General features: G+C 41.4%; 1 protein-coding gene and 1 long non-coding RNA gene across 4 annotated transcripts in view; one reads left to right on the top strand and one right to left on the bottom strand.

Moving 5' to 3' along the window:
• OSGEPL1 (O-sialoglycoprotein endopeptidase like 1) overlaps positions 1 to 27,464 on the bottom strand; it is a 116,986-nt gene that overhangs the window by 2,052 nt on the left and 87,470 nt on the right. For all 3 annotated transcript variants that reach the window (XM_069733868.1, XM_069733866.1, XM_069733867.1), the window contains exon 7: positions 13,908 to 13,979. In XM_069733868.1, the coding sequence (XP_069589969.1) occupies positions 13,908 to 13,979 (72 nt within the window). The remainder of the gene's footprint in view (positions 1 to 13,907; positions 13,980 to 27,464) is intronic.
• LOC138644935 (uncharacterized) overlaps positions 2,581 to 27,464 on the top strand; it is an 89,593-nt gene continuing 64,709 nt past the window's right edge. The window contains exon 1 of the long non-coding RNA XR_011314690.1: positions 2,581 to 2,680. This is a non-coding gene — a long non-coding RNA (uncharacterized lncRNA). The remainder of the gene's footprint in view (positions 2,681 to 27,464) is intronic.

The raw sequence follows: 27,464 nt of genomic DNA, 5'->3' as shown, positions 1-27,464 counted from the left end.
CTGGGTGCCCTTACTCTTGTAGACCATAAATCTCTGGGTGTACCCTGAGGTACTCTCGCACAGTTTGTACAGTTTTATTCCATACCTGGACCTCTTACTGGGCAGGTATTGTCGGAATTTTAGCCTCCCTTAGAAATGAACCAGAGATTCATCTATAGCGATGTCCCTCTGGGGTATGTATGCCTCAGCAAATTTTCTGCTGAAGTGTTCAACCACTGCCGTAATTTTATATAGACTATCAAAGTTTGGATTGTCTCGGGGAGGACACTGCGCATTATCACTATAAAGCAAAAATCTTTGGATCCCTTCAAATTGTGTCCTTTTCATGGCCATGATAAATACCGGTGTACTGTAGAGCAGGGGTGTCAAACTGCATTCCTCGAGGGCTGCAAACAGGTCTTGTTTTCAGGATTTCCTTGTACTGCACAGGTGATAATTTAATCACCAACTCATTATTTGTGTAGGTGATTAAATTATCACCTGTGCAGTACAAGTAAATCCTGAAAACATGACCTGTTCGCAGGTCTCGAGGAATGCAGTTTGACACCCCTGCTGTAGAGAATGTCAGTACTCCAGTATTGCCGAAGCTTTGGCTTTTTGATTATGCCCATATGCAGCACAATGCCCCAAAATGTCATAATCTCTGCTGCATTTACGGGGGTCCATCTAGCATATGATGACGAGGGATTTTGGGTGAAAAATTGCTGGGCATACAGGTTTGTCTGAGCCATCATAAGATTTATTATTTCATCACTGAAAAAGAATTTGAAGAAGTCAATTCCAGTGAGGCCAGCGGTGTCAAACTGGATTCCTGAGCTGCTGCTGAAATCCGGAATGTCGGGCTGAAAAGTTTCAGGGGGTGCAATCCATATAGGATCGATTGCTGCAGGAGTTGCCTGGGTCCTACAGCGCCTTGTTGGGGGTCCTTCCTCACCAGATGAGGAGGAGGAGGAGGAGGAATAGAGGAATGTGGGATCTTCCTCACTGCCTGAATCCTTGTTGGAGGCAAGGAAGGCATATGCCTCCTCTGGTGAATAGCATCTTCTTGACAAATGGGCATTTTTATCTCCAAACCCCGGGGATGTGTGTGTAAGGCTGCCGTCACACTAGCAGTATTTGGTCAGTATTTTACATCAGTATTTGTAGCCAAAACCAGGAGTGGAACAAATAGAGGAAAAGTATAACAGAAACATAAGCACCACTTCTGCATTTATCACCCACTCCTGGTTTTGGCTTACAAATACTGATGTAAAATACTGACCAAATACTGCTAGTGTGACGGCAGCCTAAGTGGTGCTTTTACACGTAATGTGTGAGGCTTGTGTATAGGGTACTATTTAGTATAAACAACAGAAAAAAGTAGAGAGATAAAATGTAGAAGAAAAATATGAAAAGAAAAATCAGATGTAAAAAAATAAGTTTGTATAAAAAAAAAAAATAGACGTTCACTACACTAATGCCCTCCATATAAATTTACCCAATGCAAATAATATCTATATTTTTTTTTTACAAAAGAAAAACTAACGTGACCAACAATGTGACGTACGGTCCCCTAAAGCACTCGCTAAAAATTTACTAGAAGCAACAAATTTTATTTTGCAAAAGAAAAACTAACGTCACCAACAATGTGACGTACGCTCTTATAATGCACTAGAAATTACCCGGCAATAGCAATTTTTTTTAAATAAAAAAAAACAACAAAACTACGCTACCTATAAAACTACGCTGTACAATTTTTTTTTCTTAGGGTTTGTTTTCACTTGCGAGGAACACGTCCGTGTCTCGCATGTGGAAACGAAGCTCTGGTGCCGGCACTCCAGAGCGGAGCGTGCAGCTCCATGTGTTGCTATGCAGCCGCACGCTCCGCTCCACAGTGCCGGCGCCAGAGCTTCGTTTCCACATGCGAGACACGGACGTGTTCCTCGAAAGTGAAAACAAGCCCTTAAAGTTGATCGGTCGTCACTAGCACTGTGACGCCGGCTATACTAACACTTTACTTCGCTACCACTAAAACTACGCTGTACAATTTTTTTACTCTAAAATAAGATCGGTCGTTACTAACACTGTGGCACTGGCTATACTAACACTCTACCTAGCTACCACTAAAACTACGCTGTACAATTTTTTTTTCTCTTAAACAAGATCGGTCCTCACTAATACTGTAACGTCAGCTACGCTACCTTGCTACCTCTAAAACTACGCTGTACTAACTAATATTAATTAATAGTAAATAATTTTATTATAATTTTATTAATATTTTAATAATAATTTTATTTACATAAAATCGGACGTCGCTTACAATGCGACGTCCGCTACGCTAACTAGCTAAAAAAGAAAAAGACCGGTGCCGCAGTCTCTGAACAGCAGCGATACTGATCAGAGCGCAGCGGACACAGGAAGAGCATGAATGCTCTGAGCAGGATGCCACGCACATGGAAAAAAGCACAAAAAAGTGCACTAAAAATTCAATTGGAAGGGGAGAGGAGGGGGCTACTGGAACAGGGATTGGGGGGACTGGGACAGGGAGGTGCTGCTGCTGTGATCACTGATGAGTCACACAGCAGACAGCACACAGCAGAGCACAGATTCATGCAGGATCTCAGCAGAGAAGGAAGCTGGAGCCGGAGGCAGGAGATCGCAGGGGGGGGATCACACTGGCCACCAATGAATCTTTTCTCAGGTAACACGGGGGGGTCTCACAATCGCTTTCAGAGACAAAGATGGTGTGCAGGGCGGTGAACGCTATTTTACATTAACCCCTTTGGTGCTGATTGGCTGAACAATAGTTTCTGGCCAATCAACACCAAAGGGGTTAATCAGGTGAGGTGATGTCGCGATCACCCCACCCATTGTGACGGCTGTGATTGGTGCTGTGTCACACAGCACTGATGACAGTGTGTCACACATGCTTCTTTTTTTTTTCCACTAATGTTATTGTCACATTGCTGTGATTGGCTGGTCAGAGTTCACCAGCCAATCACAGCAATCGGCGGGGGGGGGGGGGGGGGATAGCGGTGCAGCCCCCGTGGCGACGTGCAGTGATAGTCTGCTGTCCGGGATGCAGCGCGGTGATCGGAAATAGCAGTGCCGTACTAGTACTGTGGTTTGCGGGAAGGGGTTAAAGGTGCTATACTTGTTTATGTCTGAACCTATTTATTTATTGAGGGACACTGTGTGGATTAGCAACAATGCCTGTTTACCCTATCTATTAAATATGTTTAAGGAACTTCGGTTTGTTTGGTTTTGGAGGCATGTGGTGTTGTTTGTCAAGAATATGTACTGTACAAATGTTTAATGCATCTATTAACCGTACAGCTATCATTTAAGTCTTCCCCTCTTTATTTCTATTGGGGCTAATGCATCATTTAATACCCTCAACAATGATTATCACATGTAGCCATTTATATGTATTTCCATTGAGTCATCAAGTGTATTTCCCATTTATCAAGTGTTCAGTGTCAAATACTGACTATAAGGTGACTATTGCTTATTTTTGAGTTGGTCGAGGACTTAACCCCTTAGTGACGGAGCCAAATTTTTGAAATCTGATCAGTCTCTTTATGTGGTAATAACTCTGCAACGCTTCAACAAATCCCAGTGATTTTGAGATTGTTTTTCGTGACACATTATACTTTATGATAATGGTAAATTTAGGTCGATATGTTTTGTGTTTATTTATAAAAAATATCAGAAATTTGAGAAAAATGTAAAAAAATTAGCAATTTTCAGACTTATCCCTTTAATCCAGATAGTCATACCACAGCAAAACATTAATAAATAACATTTCCCACATGTCGGCTTTACATCAGCACAATTTCTAAAATGTTCTTTATTTCTTTTTTTAGCATTTTAGGAGGTTTAAAAATGTAGCAGTAATTTTTCATTTTTTCAAGGAAATTTACAAAATTTACTTTTTTAGGGACCTATCCATGTTTGAAGTGACTTTAGGGGTCCCATATATTGAGAAACCCCCAAAAGTTATACCATTTTAAAAACAGCACCCCCAGACATATTGAAAACTGCAGTCAGATAGTTTATTAACCCTTTAGCTGATTTTCAGGAATAAATGCAAAGTGGCATGATAGGAATGAAAATGTGTATTTTTACCACCTAAATGTCGCTAACTTCTGAACAGATTACTACAGTCGTCCGACTCTAAGGCCGCTATTTGGTCGTGATTTGCCATGGCAAACATCAGGACCACACAATCATGATCTGATGGCATAATTTGGAATAAAGAGGAAGCCCCCACACTCTGTTAACCATTTATATGATGTAGTCACTATTGACAGCAGCATCTAAGGGGTTAAACAGACTTGAACGGTGCAAACACTGATCATGGCAGATACAGCAAGTTGTCAGCTATAGTGTACAGCCGACAGCTGCTGGATTGTCACCTGTATGGGGAGGCTATTCTCTTATATCTCAGGCCAGTTAAAAGGCGTATTGGCGGTCATTAAGGGGTTAACATGTGTTTCTTAGGGGAACAGACATGATTATTGACCCTTTCTTTAGGTTATATTTTATTAGTAGTGCTTCATCACAGACTAGAGAATCCTATGGCTTTCATTAGGGACAGGTGAATGTGAGCGGGGAGCACCCTATACACAGGATGATGCCCCCATATCACTCTATACACAGTAGGATACCACCATATCAACCCAAGCACAGTGTGATGCCACCATAGCACTCTATACATAGTATGTTGGCTAGCCATACACAGTATACACAGTCCCCTATAAGGAGTATGATGCCCCCATACACAGTATGATCACCCATAGGCCCTCTATATGCAGTATGACGACCTATAGCCCCTTTATATACAGTATTATGCTCCACAGCACAATATACACAGTATGATGACACACATACACAGTATGACTGACAAAGATTATATTCACCTACTCCTGGTTCACCATCCACCACTCCATATAGTCTTGCGACTTGTCTAGCAATAGACTCCTACAGACTGTAGGCTGGAATTGACCTGCAGCATGCCGTATTAAGTGGTGGAGGAGGAAGCTGATGGCTTTCTGTTCTGATACAGCTGTTAACAGTTCACCAATATCAGATCAGTGGAGATCCAACACACAACACCCCCACCAATTATTGGTTCTTGGTGCTGTCCAGATGTTAGCAGTTCTGTTAGCTCTGTAGTGGAATCAAACGGGTACTGCAGGTCTACGCCCATTCATTTGGATATGGGCGGATGTGAAGTAGTCAAGGCCACTACATAGTAGACAGAGCTGTACTGTTGAGCTGCGCTACTGCCAACATTTGGGAGCTGCTGGCACCAAGAACAGATGCATGTCAACATAATTTTCAACTTATGCATACAAATGCATTTTTTTTCTCAAATGCATTTGTCTCATCAGCCACACATTTTTATTTTTCTGTCGAAGTAGCCATATGAGGGCTTGTTTTCGCAGGACGAGTTGCATTTTCAAATGTGATGAAATTGGCTAAAAAAAACCTTGCATTTTTTAAAATTTTTCTTTTACGAAATTCTTTGTGGAGCAAGAACGATATGGCAACATGAATCTTCAAATCAATACAAACATAGCAATTATATACAATTATAATAAATCAAACGTTTTTTTATTTCTCAGATATTATGGCGGTATCAGCTTGTAAAGTGTAGGTTTCAATTTCCCCTTCAACTAAGAGGTCCTTAATAGAGATTTGTCTCTTGAGGATTGTATTTTTTCCCTTACATGATGTTACCTACTCATAGGCTGGAAGCATCATGCAGGGAAAAATAAAAGATAACACTAGCTCCTCAACACCAGTCCACTAATGGAGCCCCGCATAAGGAGACTTCTACCACCATGTTTCACTGTGGGCACCATGTCACGGAGCCATATTTTATTGATGGCATAATGAATTCACAGATGTAGTGCTCTGTATTTAAAGAGAAGGTGTGCCCTTGGTAGAGGTGCACATTTCCAACTTTGCAATGATCAAAAAGACACATCTGTTGCATTCCCGAAGAATGGGGTGAAAGTGATTCAGTAACCAGGTATGTCTCCTGATCTGAACCCAGCCAAAACACCTATGGGGAATCCTGGAGACAAGTTGAGTATCACTATTCATAAAGCATACCGGCTCTAAAATAGGTCATTCCAGGCATAGAAGACTTGGTGGTGTTGTTACAAATCATAGAGGTCATATTAAATACTAGATGTAATAGTTTCTTTATGTGATGTGTATTTATTTTTCAATTACGGTAACTAATTTGAGTAAAACTGAAGGTTTTGTAAGGAAAGTTATATTATTAACCTGACTTTGATCTTGTGGGCTAAAAAATGTTCTATGAAACACAGTCTTGTCAAAATTTTGGAAATTGCTTCTGTATTCAGTGAGATATTAATATTCATAGGGCTTGTAATAATTTAAGCAGAGTACTGTATGTCATTACTTGTTAACCCCTTCACGCCGAAGCCCTATTTAGTTTTTCGCTCCCCTCCTTCCCAGAGCCATATCTTTTTTATTTTTCTGTCAATATGGCCATGTGAGGGATTATTTTTGCGGGAAGAGTTGTACTTTTGAACAACATCATTGGTTTTACCATGTCTTGAACTAGAAAACAGGAAAAAAATTCTAAGTGTGGTGAAATAGCAAAAAAAAGTGCAATCTCACACTTGTTTTTTGTTTGGCTTTTTTGCTAGGTTCACTAAATGCTGAAACTGACCTGCCACCATGATTCTCCAGGTCATTACGAGTTCATTGACACCAAAAATGTCCAGGTTATTTTTTTATATAAAATGTGAAAAAAAATTCCAAACTTTGCTAAAAAAAAAAAAAAAAAAAAAAATTGCGCAAATTTCCGATACCCGTAGCGTTTCCATTTTTCATGATCTGGGGTCAGGTGAGGGCTTATTTTTTGCATGCCGAGCTGACGTTTTTAATGATACCATTGTGGTGCAGATATGATCTTTTGATCGCCTGTTATTGCATTTTAATGCAATGTCACAGCGACCAAAAAAATGTAATTCTGGCATTTAGAATTTTTTTTCGCTACGCCGTTTAGCGATCAGGTTAATCCTTTTTTTTATTGATAGATCGGGCGATTCTGAACGCGGCGATACCAAATATGTGTATGTTTGATTTTTTTTGTTTTATTTTGAATGGGGCGAAGGGGGGTGATTTAAACTTTTATATATCTTTTATTTTTTTTTCATATTTTTTAAAACTTTTTTTTTAACTTTTGCCATGCTTGAATAGCCTCCATGGGAGGCTAGAAGCTGGCATAACCTGATTGGCTCAGCTACATAGGAGCGATGCTCAGATCGCTCCTATGTAGCTGAATTACTGCATTGCTATGAGCGCCGACCACAGGGTGGCGCTCACAGCAATCCGGCATCAACAACCATAGAGGTCTTTAAGAGACCTCTGGTTGTCATGCCGACGCATCGCTGACACCCGATCACGTGACGGGGTCAGCGATGCGCGCATTTCCGACCCGATGGCCGGAAGCGCTAGTTAAATGCCGCTGTCAGAGTTTGACAGCGGCATTTAACTAGTTAATAGCGGCGGGTGGATTGTGATTCCACTCGCCGCTATTGCGGGCACATATCAGCTGTACAAAACAGCTGTTGCGGCTTTGATGTGGGCTCAGCGCTGGAGCCCACATCAAAGGGGGAGACACGACATGCGCCGTACTAGTATGGCGCATGTCGTGAAGGTGTTAAACTGTTAAATTTCTCCTAAAACAATGATTTAATATATTTGTTCTAAATCAGATTTAGCTCTATTCTATTCTGGACCTGGTGGCAAATTTCTTCTAAAATATTCTTATCCATAGGTATGTTAGCTTTTAACTCATCTTACAGTCCCTACTTTAAAAATACAACACAGACCAAAAGTTTGGACACACCTTCTCATTTAAAGATTTTTCTGTATTTTCATGACTATGAAAATTGTACATTCACACTGAAGGCATCAAAACTATGAATTAACACATGTGGAACTATATACTTAGCAAAAAAGTGTGAAACAACTGACAATATGTCTTACATTCTAGGTTCTTCAAAGTAGCCACCTTTTGCTTTTATGACTGCTTTGCACACTCTTGGCATTCTCTTGATGAGCTTGAAGAGGTAGTCACCGGAAATGGTCTTCCAACAATCTTGACGGAGTTCCCAGAGATTCTTAGCACTTGTTGGCCCTTTTGCCTTCGCTCTGCGGTCCAGCTCACCCCAAACCATCTTGATTGGGTTCAGGTCCGATGACTGTGGAGGCCAGGTCATCTGGCGTAGCATCCCATTACTCTCCTTCTTGGTCAAATAGCCCTTACACCGCCTGTAGGTGTGTTTGGGTTCATTGTCCTGTTGAAAAATAAATGATGGTCCAACTAAACGCAAACCGCATGCAATAGCATGCCGCTGCAAGATGCTGTGGTAGCCATGCTGGTTCAGTATGCCTTCGATTTTGAATAAATCCCCAACAGTGTCGCCAGCAAAGCACCCCCAGACCATCACACTTCCTCCTCCGTGCTTCACGGTGGGAACCAGGCATGTAGAGTCCATCCGTTCACCTTTTCTGTGTCACAAAAAGACACGGTGGTTGGAAGCAAACATCTCAAATTTGGACTTATCAGACCAAAGCACAGATTTCCACTGGTCTAATGTCCATTCCTTGTGTTCTTTAGCCCAAACAAGTCTCTTCTGCTTGTTGCCTGTCCTTAGCAGTGGTTTCCTAGCAGCTATTTTACCATGAAGGCCTGCTGCACAAAGTCTTCTCTTAACACTTGTTGTAGAGATGTGTCTGCTGCTAGAACTCTGTGTGGCATTGACCTGGTCTCTAATCTGAGCTGCTGTTAATCTGCGATTTCTGAGGCTGGTGACTCGGATAAACTTATCCTCAGAAGCAGAGGTCACTCTTGGTCTTCCTTTCCTGGGGCGGTCCTCATGTGAGCCAGTTTCTTTGTAGCGCTTGATGGTTTTTGCCACTGCACTTGGGGACACTTTCAAAGTTTGCCCAATTTTTCGGACTGACTGACCTTCATTTCTTAAAATAATGATGGCCACTCGTTTTTCTTTACTTAGCTGCTTTTTTCTTGCCATAATACTAATTCTAACAGTCTATTCAGTAGGACTATCAGCTGTGTATCCACCAGACTTCTGCACAACACAACTGATGGTCCCAACACCATTTATAAAGCAAGAAATCACACTTCTTAAACCTGACAGGGCACACCTGTGAAGTGAAAACCATTTCTGGTGACTACCTCTTGAAGCTCATCAAGAGAATGCCAAGAGTGTGCAAAGCCGTCATCAAAGCAAAAGGTGGCTACTTTGAAGAACCTAAAATATAAGACATATTTTCAGTTGTTTCACTTTTTTGTTAAGTATATAATTCCACATGTGTTAATTCATAGTTTTGATGCCTTCAGTGTGAATTTACAATTTTCATAGTTATGAAAATACAGAATAATAATAAATAATAATAATCTTTAATTTTATATAGCGCTAACATATTCCGCAGCGCTTTACAGTTTGCACACATTATCATCACTGTCCCCGATGGGGCTCACAATCTAAATTCCCTATCAGTATGTCATTTTGCAGAAAAATCTTTAAATGAGAAGGTGTGTCCAAACTTTTGGTCTGTACGGTATATATATTGGAAATAATATGAATGTGTATTTTTTACTTTAAAAACTGTTAGTTTTTTTTATATCTCAAAAGTGTGAACATTTTTCTCGGTTAGATAAACAAGCAAAATATTCCGAAACTCCTGGCAGTGAAATGGTTAAATCACTTTAACAACTGTAGCTATTTTTTGTTATAATTCACTGTGCCTTTAACTTTTGTTTTTTTTTTCTGATTAGATGTGTTTTTTTCTTTGTATGTTTGCATTCTGTGCAAGCCGGGGTGTGGCCTCTCTCTACTGAGCTGGAAATTACATTTAAAGGCTTCCCTAGACTGGTGTCCACTGGTTGGGACCGGGTCCTTTCGTCCACCCTTATTCACACACTGAGGTCAACTCTGACACATGGTAAGGTTTTTAACACTAGTTAGTGCAGGACCGTTCCGAACAATGTCACCTTGTCGATGGTGGGATGACGTTTATGCTATTTTGATCAAAAACAGTATTACCAAGAACTCTGTGTTATTAAATGCACTTGTTTTTTTCTTATTTACTTACAGCAGGGTTTTTGCTCATTTTGTTTCTTGTAGGTATTCTATAGTTGGTAAATTGAAGTGAGAAAAATATAGGTAAAAATAAAATTAATGGGCTAAAATATAAAAATTGTCATGTGCATAAGCAAGAGGCACCACTAACCAAACAACACAATGAGGACCAAGGAGATCACCAAACAAGTCAGGGACAAAGTTGTTGAGAAGTACAAGTCAGGGTTGGATTATTAAAAAATAACCCCATGTCTGATGATGCCCCAAAGCAACATCAAATCTATTATCATCAAACGGAAAAAAACATGGCACCACAAGAAACCTGCCAAGAAAGGACTGCCCACCAAAACACTCAGCCCCGGCAAGAAGGGCATTAATCAGAGAGGCAGTGCAGAGGCCAAAGGAAACCCTAAAGGAGCTGCAGAGTTCTCAAGCAGTGACTGTATATGTCCATGCAACCACAATAAGTTGTACACTCCATAGAGGTGGCCTTTATGGAAGAGTGGCTAGAAAAAAGCCTTTACTTAAACATAAAAACTGTAAGGCTCGTTTTGAATTTGCCAAAAGACATGTGGGACATTACCCAAATGTATGGAGAATGGTGCTGTGGTCAGATGAAACCAAATTTGAACTTTTTGGCTACCAAGAAAAACCCTATGTCTGGCGCCAAACCAACACAGCTCATCACCCCAAGAACACCATTCCCACAGTGAAACGTGGTGGTGGCCGCATCATGCTGTGGGGAAGTTTTTCGGCAGCAGGGACAAAGAAAATGGTTTGAGTAGAGGGGAAGATGGATGGTGCAAAATACAGGGATATTCTTGAGAAAAACCTGTTTCAGTCTGTCAGTGATTTGAGACTGGGACTGAGGTTCACCTTCCAACAAAATAATGACCCAAAACATACTGCTAAAGCAACACTCAAGTGGTTTAAAGGGAAACGTGTCAATATTTTGGAATGGCTTAGACAAAGCGCAAAGCTCAATTCAATTGAGAATCTATACTCCGACTTCTAGATTGCTGCTCACCAGAGGAAACTAAATAACTTGAAGGATCTGGAGCAGTTTTGCCTTGAGGAATAAGCGAAAATCCTAGTGGAAGATGTATTATGTTCATAGAAACTTATCCAAAGTGAGTTGCAGCTGTTATTGCCGTAAAAGGAGGCTCTACAAAGTACTGACTTTAAGGGGGTGAATAGTTATGCACACTGAAATTTTCAGTTTTGTCCAATACGTTGTTTGCTCCACACAAAAAAGAAAACCAAATTTTCACTGTTGTAGGCATGTTATTTAGGTGAACTGATGCAAACCCTCAAAATAAAACCAGTGAAATTCCAGGTTTTGAGGTAGCAAAACATGAAAAATACCAAGGTATGAATACTTTCACAAGCTGTTGTAACCAATCCAGACTAAAAAAAACAGAATAATGAAAGAAGGGGAAGAGTGGCACCACTCGTTTTTGCAAAGGGAGCTACACTGGGTACGGAAAGTATTCAGACCCTTTTTCATTTTTCATTCTTTGTTTCATTGCAGCCATTTGGTAAATTTAAAAAAGTTATTTTTTTCTCATTAATGTACACTCTGCACCCCATCTTGATAAAAAAAAAACAGAAATGTAGTAATTTTTGCAAATTTATTAAAAAAGAAAAACTGAAATATCTGAATACTTTCCGTACCCACTGTAAATGGCACTAGAGATGTTGCTTCTCCACATACCTACCAGAACGAGTGCACAATCACCAGGTACAATGCAGCTGTCTAATATAATACTGCTGGACAAGTGCAGTATTTGTATTGTTGGAATCATTGGTACCATTCATTTCTCAAATTGAAAGTGAGTGGCACTATACAAACAATTTAACAGGGCTAAAGCAACGGCTTTTTGGTTCAGCAAAAGAAAAATTATAAGACAGATTTTTTTCCTTCAAATTTGAGAGTAAAATATGGAGGTGCATCTTATAATCCAAAGTGAGCTTACAGTGGGGTAGGGGGGCGGTGGTGGAATGGGGTGACAGAAGGCAGCAGCGGCAGGAGTGCGGCAATGCTGTGGTGCCTGGGCACTCATTAGATGTCAGCACTGGTGAGTGGAATCTCCTTTCCCATTCAGTTTTCTGCGGTGGTCTTTGGGAAAATGGAAGACGGAGGCGGTGCATACGCAGACTGAGATCTCGTGAGGCCGCCTCCCAGGTAAGCTATCATTATAATGGATTACAAGAAGCACCACCATTTTCTTTAAAACCATTTGTTTTCCTATTTTACACCCCAAATTTGTTATGCGTCTTATAATCTGCAAAATTCGGTACTTTAAAGTGCAATACGTTTGTAGAAAACAATACAAGAAATAAAATAAACACAATGAGCAAACAGCAGCTGGTGTATTTCTATGTTAGGCTATGTGCCCACGTTGCAGAGATGCTGCGGAATTGTCCGCAGCATTTCCACAACTCCCTGCCTCGGGTAGAACACATGCAGAATTCGCATGCGTTTTCCCACAAAGCACAAGCGTTTTTAGCTTGCAGAATGCTTGCGTTTTCCAAGTGATTGGAGGATCACTTGGAAAAGTGCTTGACAAGTGTGACCAACGTTTTACTATTGATGATGCCTATGCAGCATCAATAGTAAAAGATATAATGTGAAAAATAATAAAAAAAATAATAAATATGGTTATTCTCACCTTTCCGACGGCCCCCGATCTCCTCAGCAGCGCTCCCGGTACATTCCGCTCCCAGGGATGCTTTGCGCGAAGGACCTTTGAGACGTCACAGTTGAGTGACCGCGACATAATCGCAGTTGATTCGCGCAATGCGTCCCTGGGATCCGAAGCCGCCACGTGCACCGCTGAGAGGTGGGAGGACTCCGGGGGCCATCAGAAGGTAAGTATATCCCTATTTTAATTTTAATTTTTTTTTTTTACAGAAATATGGTACCCAAGGGCCTTGAGGAGAGTCTCCTCTCCTCCAGAACGGGGTACCATCCGCACATGAAGCGCTCACTTTACGCATGGTGGGCATAGCCACATGCGTAAAATGAGCATTTCAATGCAATCCTATGGCTGTGGAATCACTGTGATTCCGCAAAAATAATGAACATACTGCGGATTTTACCGCTATGCGAATCCGCAGCGGGAAAATCCACAGCATGGGCACAGCAACTGCGGAGTCCCATAGGATTGCATGGGAATGCGGTTTTTAAGCGTTTTTATGCCTTTTTCCGATGCGGCAAAACACACGGCAGAAACGCATAAAAAACGCAACGTGGGCACACAGCCTTATAGTTTGGGCACAGTACTTCATTTAAGTCCACAGGCTTATAGGTATTAGTGATTTTATTTTATGTTTAATAATCCTGCAAGGTTAGACATCAAACAACAGCCTTGTCCCATTGATAATAGATCTTAATTTGACACTGGAATTATTTGACTATTAACCAGAATTAACAAAGTAATAAGGAACAATTAACTTTGGTGTTAAAACTAAGCACACATTATGAAAAATAATACATTTGTTAATTAACAGAAAAGCTAATAATTAAAAGAGTCCTCAGTAGATGGTGCCTTTCAATGGCTAATGGAAAGCATGATGACTACTAACAACAAGCTTTGGAGACAACTTTGGTTTCTTCATGTCATAAAAAGACCAAAGTATCATCAGAAGATTGCTATGTGTCATTGTCTTTTGGGGCAGCCATTAAAAGTATCAACTACTGAGTACACTAAGTTTTTATCTTTTCTATATACGGGTTTACACAAACAAGTATAAGATTGGGATCATTACCTTGGTTCATAACGTATGTCATCTGTATTTTCACACACTCCAGCACCAATGCGCAGCCTCTCAATACCATTCCTAAGAAATAATGGTTTGTAAACTGTAGTAACAAAATTATTTTCAGTGCATTACCATATACAAGATCCCTGTGATCACGATAGAAAGGCTAAAATGATAAAGAGTAGGTATAAAATTGGATTTTAAAATGTGAAGCCTCGTCCAAGGTCTCAGTCACACATCTGTCTTTCCACGTTCGTGTCCTGTATTCTTCACAGATAGAACACATACCCATTATAATCTATGGTGCTAGTTACATGTCCAGGTTTTCTTACGAACCTTGTGTACATAAAAGCAATCATTGAGAAGTGTCAGTTATTGATCCTTGTAGGGGATCAAAATCACCCATGCATGTCTATGAAGGACCGCACGCGGATGGCAGCAATGTACAATCTATGTGCGTCCGCGAATAACATTGCATGTATAGAAGCTTGGTAATTTATTTATTTTTTGTAAAGGAAAATTACTAATGAAGCTGATGGTAAAAACTGACAGTGACCAAACTCTGATGGAACTCAGATCCAAAATACTGATGAACACAAGTGATGTGAAAACAGATGAGGAGAAATCACTGACGTCTGAATAAGGCCTAAGGGCCAAGGCTAATTTGGCCTTAAAGGGGTATTTCTAGCTCCTAGATTCTATTCCTTTATTAGTAAGTGTAAATGTGGAAAACAGAGCGCCCAATAGGGTGACATCCTATGGAGGGAGAGGAGGACAGTGCTGGTTATGCTCACCTGGTGGGGTTGTGAAAGGTGTGAAGATAAATAGCTGCTGCCCCGCGGCTGCGGAATCGGTCCTCCAGGAGATACTGGATCCAGTTGGATAAACACGCAGATGGGCTGCGCTGCTGGAGTGAATCAATTCTTCAGAAAGGATGATGAGGAAAAGGCTTTTTATTCACAACGCATTTCAACCCCGTACCAGCGTTTTTTTCTAGTGAACAAAACAAATGTCAACCAAATCAAACTGGTTTCTTTCTCTTGAAAGAGACGCCGGTATGGGGTTGAAATACGTTGTGAATTAAAGGCATTTTCCTCATCATCCTTTCCAAAGAATTGATTCACTCCAGCAGCGCAGCCCACCCACGTGGTTATCCAACTGGATCCAATATGTAGTAGGTGTAATAATAATAATATTAGCAAATACCACCAATTAGAAATGTAGAATAGTTCTCCTGATTTGCTATGTCGCTTACCACTAAAAGCTAATTAACTGTCACTATACGAGTGGTTGTAACCATGTATACATAAGCTACAGCAATGCCCTGCACATGGGGTAAGCGATATAACTAATCAGAAGAACTATACCTCATTTCTAATTGGAGGTATTGTTATTTTTATTAATAATAAACCTACTACATGTTTGGACAGGATCTTAGATATGGGAATACCCTTAGTGATCTTTTTTTTGTTTTTCATTGTTGCATTCCAGCAGGAGTTGAATTTTAGTGGCACTAAGGGTACCGTCACACAGTGGCATTTTGATCGCTACGACGGCACGATCCGTGACGCTCCAGCATCGTAACAACATCGCTCCAGCGTCGTAGACTGCTGTCACACTTTGCAATGCACGACGCTGGAGCGATAATTTCATGACGTATGTGCGATGTAGAAGCCGTTGGTTACTATGCGCACATCGTATACAATATCGTGCACACCTTTGTTACACCATGCGATCATGCCGCCACAGCGGGACACTAGACGACGAAAGAAAGTTTCAAACGATCTGCTACGACGTATGATTCTCAGCGGGGTCCCTGATCGCAGGAGCGTGTCAGACACAGCGAGATCGCTGGAACGTCACGGATATATCGCTGGAACGTCACGGATCGTGCCGTCGTAGCGATCAAAATGCCACTATGTGACGGTACCCTAACTTATTAGGAGGGGGGTGAGCTCTGCTTCTAGCTTCTCCCTCCTTTTGGCTACGTAGAATTGTATCCATAGCCATTGACATTTCCTACCTCAGTAATGGGAACCTCTGTCCTCACCGAATACACATTTATCTCAGAATTCAGAACTTTGATAATGACCGATCAATTCTGCCAGAGAAAGAAGCAATTTTCTCTGATAAGGTATATTACAAGGTTGCATATTTTCCTGTTTCCTATTGATTTATAAAATAAACATTAAAGCCATTGTTACTTTTTAAGGCAGCAGCAACAACTGAAGCCAACTGTAGTAAATTCCTGGCAAAGCATCAGAAAGAAGGAAACCCAGTGTTTGGTGCCACCCATGGCTTCCAGTGACCAGGCAGTCATTATCTGCAAAGGATTCTCTACAAAATATTACACATGAACATTTTATTTATGGTACATTAGTTACATTAGTCCAATTACTTTTGAGCCCATGAAATGAGGAGGCTTTGTAGAAAATGTAAAAAGGTGAATTCCAGTGAGAAGGTAGGGAAAATCCACAATTTATTAGTACAATTAAAAGTGAAGTATGTTCACAAAATCTAGTGGCACAATACCAATCAACGCATGTCAGCTTTGGAAAGCCTTTCCTTCCTTCACAGGAATTTCTTTTCTTTGTGGTTGAGACACTTCTCCCGTGAAATGATGGGCTGGTACAATATGCGCACCTTCAGTTCCAGAAGTACTGCGGCCCGCTCCTTCCTGATCTCCAAACATTATGGACTTGACCACTACCTTCTGGAACTGAAGGTATGTACCAGTCTGGCCTGCACAACGCAATAGCACGAAAGCGTTGTGTATTGCCATCTATATGATGTGCACAGCCAGCTTTTTGTACCACTCCTTGGCATTTCTCATGGCGCTGTACGACTGGAGGACTTGATTGGAGAGATCAACTACCTCATGTACTTGTTTTACCCCAGTACACAGTGTGGTTTGGGGGGCCTGTGTAGAGATACCCCATACTGTGCTTGGGGTTGCTGCCGTCACCATGTATGGTGGTGAAGAGAATGACATCCCTCTTGTCCTTATACTTAATCACCAGCATGTTGTCGCTACATTGGGCTCTGCTCTTAACCTTCCTGAGCAGCTGCCCAAATAGCGCCTTAGGGAGGCCTATCTGATTTTGCACACAGTGCGACAGTTGTTGCGCAGAGAAGTACTTGAAGATTGGGATGCTGCTATAAAAGTTATCTACGTAGAGATGACAACCTTGATCCAGCAGTGGGTGCACCAAATCCTATACAATTTATCCACTCACTCCCAGGACAGGGAGGCATTCAGAGGGTTCAATCCCGGAGTCCTTCCCTTCATAAACCTTAAACTTGCTGGTGTACCCCAAGGTACTCTCACACTGTTTGTACAGCTTAATTCCATAGCTAGCCCTCTTACTGGGCAGTACTGTTGGAATTTGAGCCTCGCCTCGAAATTTATTAAGGACTCATCATGCAGATGTCCCTTTGGGGCACGTACACCTCAGCAAACTTGTTGGTGAAGTGCTCAATGATCGGGCAAACTTGGAAAAGACAGTCAAAGTTGGGGTGATCTTGGGGAGGACACTGTGCATTATCATTATATTGTAAGATTTTTTGGGTGGCCTCAAAACATTTACGGGTCATTGCCATGCGGAACACTGGAGTGTTATACAAAACATCAACCCTCCAATGTTGCTGAAGTTCTGGTTTCTTCAGTATCAATTTAGTAAAAAATACAATTACAATGGTATATTTTAATTCTTTACTAACCCAATTCAGTAAAAAATAATGTAGTGGATGATGACTACCACAGTATACCTTTACTGTCCTTAATCTAATCATATCAACGAATCCAAATTATTATTTTTTATTCATTTTTCACAACAAAAAAAACAACACCCAGAGGCCGGTCAGTGATGTTCGCCACAAACCAGCAATCGACGGATGTAGAACGCACACACGGAGGTGGTGTAAGAAGGGGAAAAAAAAATTGGAAAAAAATTGCCAAAAAAGGAGCATGAGTGCTAATCAGTGGTGTACATCTGATAAACGGCTCGGCGGTGCAACGGAAGAGGGGTGGGGGAAATAGTAGCTGGAATTTTAATGCTAGCATTAACCCCTTAACCCCCAAGTTTGCATGCTAATGACTGGGCCAATTTTTACAATTCTGACCACTGTACCTTTATGAGGTTATAACTCTGGAACGCTTGCATGGATCCCGGTGATTCTGACACTGTTTTCTTGTGACATATTGTACTTCATGTTAGTGGTAAAATTTCATTGACATTACTTGTGTTTATTTTGTGAAAAAAACCACGGAAATTTGGCGAAAATGTAGAAAATTTTGCAATTTTCCAACATTGAATTTTCATGTCCTTAAATTATAGAGATATGTCACACAAAATACTTAATAAGTAACATTTCTCACATGTTTACTTTACATCAGCTCAATTTTGGAACCAACATTTTTTTTGTTAGGGAGTTATAAGGGTTAAAATTGACCAGCAATTTCTCATTTTTACACCACCATTTTTATTAGGGACCACATCACATTTCAAATCATTTTGAGGGGTCTATATAATAGAAAATAACCAAGTATGACACCATTCTAAAAACTGCACCCCTCAAGGTGCTCAAAATCAAATTCAACAAATTTATTAACCCTTCAGGTGTTTCACAGGAATTTTTGTAATGTTTAAAAAAAATTATTAACATTTAACTTTTTTTCACAAAAAATTTACTTCAGATCCAATTTGTTTTATTTTACCAAGGGTAACAGGAGAAATTGGACTCCAAAGTTGTTGTACAATTTGTCCTGAGTATGCCGATACCCCATATGTGGGGGTAAACCACTGTTTGAGCACATGGCAAAGCTCGGAAGGGAAGGAGTGCCGTTTGACTTTCCAATGCAAAATTGACTGGAATTGAGATAGGACGCCATGTCGCGTTTGGAGAGACTCTGATGTGCCTAAACAGTGAAACCCCCCACAAGTGATACCATTTTGGAAAGTAGACTCCATAAGTAACTTATCTAGATGTGTATTGAGCACTTTGAACCCCCAAGTGTTTCACTACAGTTTATAATGCAGAGCCATGAAAATAAAAAATCTCTTTTTTTCCACAAAAAATATATTTTAGCCCCCAGTTTTGTATTTTCCCAAGGGTAATAGGAGAAATTGGACCCCAAAAGTTGTTGTCCAATTTGTCCTGAGTACGCTGATACCCCACATGTGGGGGGAAATCACCGTTTGGGCGCACGGCAGAGCTCGGAAGGGAAGGAGTGCCGTTTGGAATGCAGAATTATATGGAATGGTCTGCGGGCATCACATTGCGTTTGCAGAGCCCCTGATGTACCTAAACAGTAGAAACCCCACAAGTGACCTCATATTGGAAACTAGACCCCCCAAAGGAACTTATATAGATGTGTTGTGAGAACTTTGAACCCTCAAGTGTTTCACTACAGTTTGTAACGCAGAGCCGTGAAAATAAATCATTTTCCCACAAAAATGATTTTTTTAGACCCTCACATTTTTATTTTCCCAAGGGTAACAAGAAAAATTGGACCCAAAAAGTTGTTATCCAATTTGTCCTGAGTTCGCTGATACCCCACATTTTGGGGTAAACCCCTGTTTCGGCGCACGGGGGAGCTCAAAAGGGAAGGAGCACTGTTTTACTTTTTCAACGCAGAATTGGCTGGAATTGAGATTGGAAGCCATGTCGCATTTGGAGAGCCCCTGATGTGCCAAAACAGTGAAATTCTAACACCAACCCTAATCCCAACACACCCCTTACCCTAATCCCAACCCTAACCATAACCCTAACCACACCCCTAACCCTAGTCCCAACCCTAACCACAAGCCTAACCCCAACACACCTCTAACCCTAATCCCAATCCTAACCACACCCCTAACCCCAACACGCCCCTAACCCTGACACACCCCTAACCCTAATCCTAACAGTAAATGTAATCCAAACCCTAACTTTAGTCCTAAACCTAACTGTAGCCCTAACCCTAATGGGAAAATAGAAATAAACACATTTTTTATTTTATCATTTTTTCCTAACTAAGGCGGTGATAAAGTGGGGTTTGATTTACTATTTATAGCGGGTTTTTATAGCGGGTTTTTATGTTTGGCAGCTGTCACACACTAAAAGACGCTTTTTATTGCAAAAAAGTTTTTGCATTGCCACTTTTTGAGAGCTATAATTTTTGCATATTTTGGTCCACAGAGTCATGTGAGGTCTTGGTTTTTGCGGGACGAGTTGACGTTTTTATTGGTACCATTTTTGGGCACATGACATTTTTTGATCGATTTTTATTCCAATTTTTGTTAGGCAGAATGAACAAAAACAAAACCAGCAATTCATGAATTTCATTGGGGGGGGTGGGGGTTTGTACCGTTCCACGTTTTGTAAAATTGATAAAGAAGTTTTATTCTTCGAGTCAGTATGATTACCTCATTTATATCTTTTTTATATTTTGGCGGTTTTATACAATAAAAACTATTTTATAGAAAAAATAATTATTTTTGCATCACTTTATTCTGAGGGCTATAACTCTTATTTTTTCTCTGATGACGCTGTATAGCGGCTCTTTTTTTGCGGGACAAGATGACGTTTTTAGCGGTACCATGTATATTTTTATCCGTCTTTGTGATCGCGTGTTATTCCACTTTTTGTTCGGCGGTATGATGATAAAGCATTGTTTGCCCTTTTTTTTTTTACAGTGTTCACTAAAGGGGTTAAATGGTTAAATAGTGGGACAGTTTTATAGGTCGGGTCGCTACGGACGCGGCGATACTAAATATGTGTACTTTTATTTATATATTTTTATTTACATAAAGAAATGTACAGTGCCTTGCAAAAGTATTCGGCCCCCTGGAACTTTTCAACCTTTTCCCACATATCATGCTTCAAACATAAAGATACCAAATGTAAATTTTTGGTGAAGAATCAACAACAAGTGGAACACAATTGTGAAGTTGAACGAAAGTAGTTATATTAAATTTTTGTGGAAATTCAAAAACTGAAAAGTGGGGCGTGCAATTCTATTCGGCCCCTTTAACTTAATACTTTGTTGCGCCACCTTTTGCTGCATTTACAGCTGCAAGTCGCTTGGGGTATGTCTCTATCAGTTTTGTACATCGAGAGACTGAAATTCTTGCCCATTCTTCCTTGGCAAACAGCTCGAGCTCAGTGAGGTTTGATGGAGATCGTTTGTGAACAGCAGTTTTCAGCTCTTTCCAGATTCTCGATTGGATTGTGGTCTGGACTTTGACTTGGCCATTCTAATTCCTGGATGTTTGTTTGTGAACCATTCCATGGTAGATTTTGCTTTACATTTGGGATCATTGTCTTGTTGGAAGACAAATCTTCATCCCAGTCTCAGGTCTTTTGTAGACTCCAACAGGTGTTCTTCAAGAATGGTCCTGTATTTGGCTCCATCCATCTTCCCATCAATTTTAGCCATCTTCCCTGTCCCTGATGAAGAAAAGCAGGCCCAAACCATGATGCTGCCACCACCATGTTTGACAGTGGGGATGGTGTGTTCAGGGTGATGAGCTGTGTTGCCTTTAGGCCAAACATATCATTTGGCATTGTTGCCAAAAACTTCGATTTTGGTTTCATCTGACCAGAACACCTTCTTCCACATGTTTGGCGTGTCTCCCATGTAGCTTGTTGCAAACTTTAAACAACACTTTTTATGGATATCTTTGAGAAATGGCTTTCTTCTTGCCACTCTTCCATAAAGGCCAGATTTGTGCAGTGTACGACTGATTGTTGTCCTATGGACAGACTGTCCCACCTCAGCTGTAGATCTCTGCAGTTCATCCAGAGTGATCATGGGCCTCTTGGCTGCATCTCTGATCAGTCTTCTCCTTGTTTGAGATGAAAGTTTAGAGGGATGACCTGTTGAGTTCCTTGGTCTTCATGATGCTCTTTGTGCTTTAAACAGAACCCTGAGATTATCACAGAGCAGGTGCATTTATACGGAGACTAAATTACACACAGGTGGATTATATTTATCATCATTAGGCTTTTAGGACAACATTGGATCACTCAGAGATCCACAATGAACTTCTGGATTGAGTTTGCTGCGCTGAAAGTAAATGGGCCGCCCCACTTTTCAGTCTTTGAATTTCCACAAAAATTTAAAATAACCAATAAATTTCGTTCAACTTCACAATTGTGTTCCACTTGTTGTTGAGTGTTCACCAAAAATTTACATTTGGTATCTTTATGTTTGAAGCATGGTATGTGGGAAAAGGTTGAAAAGTTCCAGGGGGCCGAATACTTTTGCAAGGCACTGTATTTATTAGAACAATATATTTTTTTCTTTATTTAGGATTTTTTTTTTTTACACATGTTAATATTTTTTTTTTTTACTTTGTCCCAGGGTGGAACATCATTGTATAGTGTCAGATCGCTGATCTGACACTTTGCAAAGCAATGTGAGATCAGCAATCTGACAGAGTGCAAGAGGCTTGTCGGAGCCTGCTCTCAGCAGGCACTTGCAAGCCACCTCCCTGCAGGACCCGGAAGGACCTCCGCGACCATCTTGGATCCGGGGCCTTCAGGGAGGAGGATGGATGAGATTCTCGGAACAACGCGATCACATCACGTTGTTCCGAGGGTCTCAGGGAAGCACTCAGGGAGCCCCCTCCCTGCGCGATGCTTCCCTATGCCACCGGAATGCTGCGATCATGTTTGATCGCAGTGTTCTGGGGGTTATAGTGCCAGATGTCAGCTGTAATAATCAGCTGACACCCGGCTGCGATCAGCCGCTTTCCCCCCCGTGAGTGCGGCTGATTGCCTAAGACGTACTATCCCGTCCCTGGGAATTAAGTTCCAGGTCACCTCGACGAGATAGTACGTCAGATGGCAGAAAGGGGTTAAAGATACGTCTAAGGTCATAAAAGGTTAATTAAACCTTAAAGTTTACAATTCAATTCGCACTGACGAGGGCCAACAGCCCGAAACACCGTGTCTGCGAATTGAGATATTGATTTGGCTTTTATCCTAAGTCATATTGCACGACTCGTTAAAGGGTTGATTGTGACTTGTAGGATCGCTACTTCCAACAGGTGGCGCTATAGAGTTTAAGTCCTCTTTTTCTCAGAAGAGGCAATTTGTATAATTCAATTGTACACCAGTTGTTTCATTTTAAATTAAAAAATAGTGGCATGCAGAGTCCAAATCCCAAAGATCACTGTCCAATATTTCTGGAGCTAACTGATAAATAGGGGGGTGAAATCCTGCTGACAGGTTCCCGATAAAATCTATAAAAATACAAATACCATATTTTTTGACTATAAGATGCAAAGAACCATAAGACGCACCTAGGTTTTAGCAAAGGAAAATAAATAAATAATTTGAAGGGAAAATTGTGGTTATGACTCATTTGTAAGGGGGGGAACCGGGGCTGCTGACACTGTTATGGGGGTAATGTTCCCCCAACCTGGGCCTCATCCTGGTATATATGTCTCCCATCCTGATACATATATGTGGCCCATCCTGATATATATGTCCCCCCATCATGGACCGATCCTGGTATATTTTTTCCCTGTCCTGATATATATGTCCCCCATTATGGACCCATCCTGGTATATATGTCCCCCCATCATGGTATATTTTTTCCCTGTCGTGATATATATGTCCCCCATTATGGGCCCATCCTGGTATATATGCCTCCCGTTATGCCGCACATAAAAAAAAAAAAATTATGCTACTCACCTTCCCTCTGCTCTTCAGGAGCGTGCGTCCTCTTCTGATGCCAGCAATTGAGTTTCGTGTGTAAGTGATGGGCAGCGCATGACATCACTGCCATGTGCCCCCAGTCACAACGAAAGCAGGAGCAGGGTTGCCGCTGCAAGTACACGGCTGTGGCAACCACAGTGAATATTCACTGCTCCCACAGCCATAATCCCACCCACCTCTCGGCACCAGCATTAAAGGGAACCTGTCACCCCGTTTTTTGAGATTGAGCTATAACTACTGTTAAATAGGGCCTGCGCTGTGCGTTACTATAGTGTATGTAGTGTACCCTGATTCCCCATGTATGCTGAGAAATACATTACCAAAGTCGCCGTTTTCGCCTGTCAATCAGGCTGGTCTGGTCAGGTGGGCGTGTTCACAGCGCTCTTTTCTTCCCCAGCTTTCCGTTGGTGGCGTAGTGGTGTGCACTCGGCTTTGGGAAAATGGCCGCCGCGATCTCTAATGCGCACGCGCGGCATCCCGCGGCCATTTTCCTGAAGCCCCGTGCAGCAGAGCACTCCATCTGCGCACGCGCGGCCCCAGGAAGATGGCCGCCCCCACCGATGCAAGGGATTACAGCGCAGATCGCGCGCTGTGTCTTCACGTGGACGCAGGGAAGTCGGAACTCTGGACATGCGCACACCACTACGCCACCAACGGAAAGCTGGGGAAGAAAAGAGCGCTGTGAACACGCCCACCTGACCAGACCAGCCTGATTGACAGGCGAAAACGGCGACTTTGGTAATGTATTTCTCAGCATACATGGGGAATCAGGGTACACTACATACACTATAGTAACGCACAGCGCAGGCCCTATTTAACAGTATTTATAGCTCAATCTCAAAAAACGGGGTGACAGGTTCCCTTTAATGATAGTTAATGACTGTGAAGAATTTTGCGATCACTGACCTCGGTGCTGACAGGTAGGCGGGATTAAGGGTTTGGGGAGTAGTAAATATTAATTTTCTTTAATAGCGGACACATGTGATCGTCCAAGCCACCTGCCTCCTGCAGTACTGACCCTGCTCCTGCTTCCTGTGACCTCGCTCTGCTGCCGACCCCCACAGAGAGCCAGGTATATTCGGACTATGAGATGCACCCCCATTTTCCTCCAAAGATTTTTTAGGGAAAAAGTGCATATTATAGTCCGAAAAATACGTCAATTTTATCTCATTATTAAAACTATGTGGAGCTAGAACATTTAAATCAAATATTAATTTGGTCTCTGTTTTGGACATTCAGAAGCTATTTACGTGTGTTGACAGACATTCTTATCATGCAGCTGCGTAATTAGGTAATACTGGTTTAGTTACTGGTTTAACCCCTTCAAGACCCAGCCTATTTTGACCTTAAAGACCTTGCCGTTTTTTGCAATTCTGACCAGTGTCCCTTTATGAGGTAATAACTCAGGAACGCTTCAACGGATCCTAGCGGTTCTGAGATTGTTTTTTCGTGACATATTGGGCTTCATGTTAGTGGTAAATTTAGGTCAATAAATTCTGCATTTATTTGTGATAAACACGGAAATTTGGCGAAAATTTTGAAAATTTCGCAATTTTCACATTTTGAATTTTTATTCTGTTAAACCAGAGAGATATGTGACACAAAATAGTTAATAAATAACATTTCCCACATGTTTACTTTACATCAGCACAATTTTGGAAACAAAATTTTTTTTTGTTAGGAAGTTATAAGGGTTAAAATTCGACCAGCGATTTGTCATTTTTACAACGAAATTTACAAAACCATTTTTTTTAGGGACCACCTCACATTTGAAGTCAGTTTGAGGGGTCTATATGGCTGAAAATACCCAAAAGTGACACCATTCTAAAAACTGCACCCCTCAAGGTACTCAAAACCACATTCAAGAAGTTTATTAACCCTTCAGGTGCTTCACAGCAGCAGAAGCAACATGGAAGGAAAAAATGAACATTTAACTTTTTAGTCACAAAAATTATCTTTTAGCAACAATTCTTTTATTTTCCCAATGGTAAAAGGAGAAACTGAACCACGAAAGTTGTTGTCCAATTTGTCCTGAGTACGCTGATACCTCATATGTGGGGGTAAACCACTGTTTTGGCGCACGGCAGGGCTTGGAAGGGAAGGAGCGCCATTTGACTTTTTGAATCAAAAATTGGCTCCACTCTTTAGCGGACACCATGTCACGTTTGGAGAGCCCCCGTGTGCCTAAAAATTGGAGCTCCCCCACAAGTGACCCCATTTTGGAAACTAGACGCCCCAAGGAACTTATCTAGATGCATAGTGAGCACTTTGAACCCCCAGGTGCTTCACAAATTGATCCGTAAAAATGAAAAAGTACTTTTTTTTCACAAAAAAATTCTTTTAGCCTCAATTTTTTCATTTTCACATGGGCAACAGGATAAAATGGATCCTAAAATGTGTTGGGCAATTTCTCCTGAGTACACCAATACCTCACATGTGGAGGTAAACCACTGTTTGGGCACATGGTAAGGCTCGGAAGGGAAGGAGCGCCATTTGACTTTTTGAATGAAAAATTATTTCCATCGTTAGCGGACACCATGTCGCGTTTGGATAGCTCCTGTGTGCCTAAACATTGGCGCTCCCCCACAAGTGACCCCATTTTGGAAACTAGACCCCCCAAGGAACTAATTTAGATGCCTAGTGAGCACTTTAAACCCTCAGGTGCTTCACAAATTGATCTGTAAAAATGAAAAAGTAATTTTTTTTCACAAAAAAATTCTTTTCGCCTCAATTTTTTCATTTTCACATGGGCAGTAGGATAAAATGGATCATAAAATTTGTTGGGCAATTTCTCCCGAGTACGCCGATGCCTCATATGTGGGGGTAAACCACTGTTTGGGCACTCGGCAGGGCTCGGAAGAGAAGGCGCGCCATTTGACTTTTTGAATGGAAAATTAGCTCCAATTGTTAGCGGACACCATGTCGCGTTTGGAGAGCCCCTGTGTGCCTAAACATTGGAGCTCCCGCACAAGTGACCCCATTTTGGAAACTAGACCCCCCAAGGAACTTATCTAGATGCATATTGAGCACTTTAAACCCCCAGGTGCTTCACAGAAGTTTATAACGCAGAGCCATGAAAATAAAAAATAATTTTTCTTTCCTCAAAAATGATTTTTTAGCCTGGAATTTCCTATTTTGCCAAGGATAATAGGAGAAATTGGACCCCAAATATTGTTGTCCAGTTTGTCCTGAGTACGCTGATACCCCATATGTGGGGGTAAACCACTGTTTGGGCGCACGGCAGGGCTCGGAAGGGATGGCACGCCATTTGGCTTTTTAAATGGAAAATTAGCTCCAATCATTAGCGGACACCATGTCACGTTTGGAGAGCCCCTGTGTGCCTAAACATTGGAGATCCCCCAGAAATGACACCATTTTAGAAACTAGACCCCCAAAGGAACTAATCTAGATGTGTGGTGAGGACTTTGAACCCCCAAGTGCTTCACAGAAGTTTATAACGCAGAGCCATGAAAATAAAAAAAAAAATTATTTTCTCAAAAATGATCTTTTAGCCTGCAATTTTTTATTTTCCCAAGGGTAACAGGAGAAATTTGACCCCAAAAGTTGTTGTCCAGTTTCTCCTGAGTACGCTGATACCCCATATGTGGGGGTAAATCACTGTTTGGGCACATGCCGGGGCTCGGAAGTGAAGTAGTGACGTTTTGAAATGCAGACTTTGATGGAATGCTCTGTGGGCGTCACGTTGCGTTTGCAGAGCCCCTGATGTGGCTTAACAGTAGAAACCCCCCACAAGTGACCCCATTTTGGAAACTAGACCCCCAAAGGAACTTATCTAGATGTGTGGTGAGCACTTTGAACCCCCAAGTGCTTCATAGAAGTTTATAATGCAGAGCC

Source organism: Ranitomeya imitator, chromosome 7 (assembly GCF_032444005.1).
Source record: "Ranitomeya imitator isolate aRanImi1 chromosome 7, aRanImi1.pri, whole genome shotgun sequence".
NCBI classification, from domain to species: domain Eukaryota; kingdom Metazoa; phylum Chordata; class Amphibia; order Anura; family Dendrobatidae; genus Ranitomeya; species Ranitomeya imitator.
Note: the sequence above shows the minus strand (reverse complement) of the source record. Positions and strands in the feature narration are given on the sequence as shown.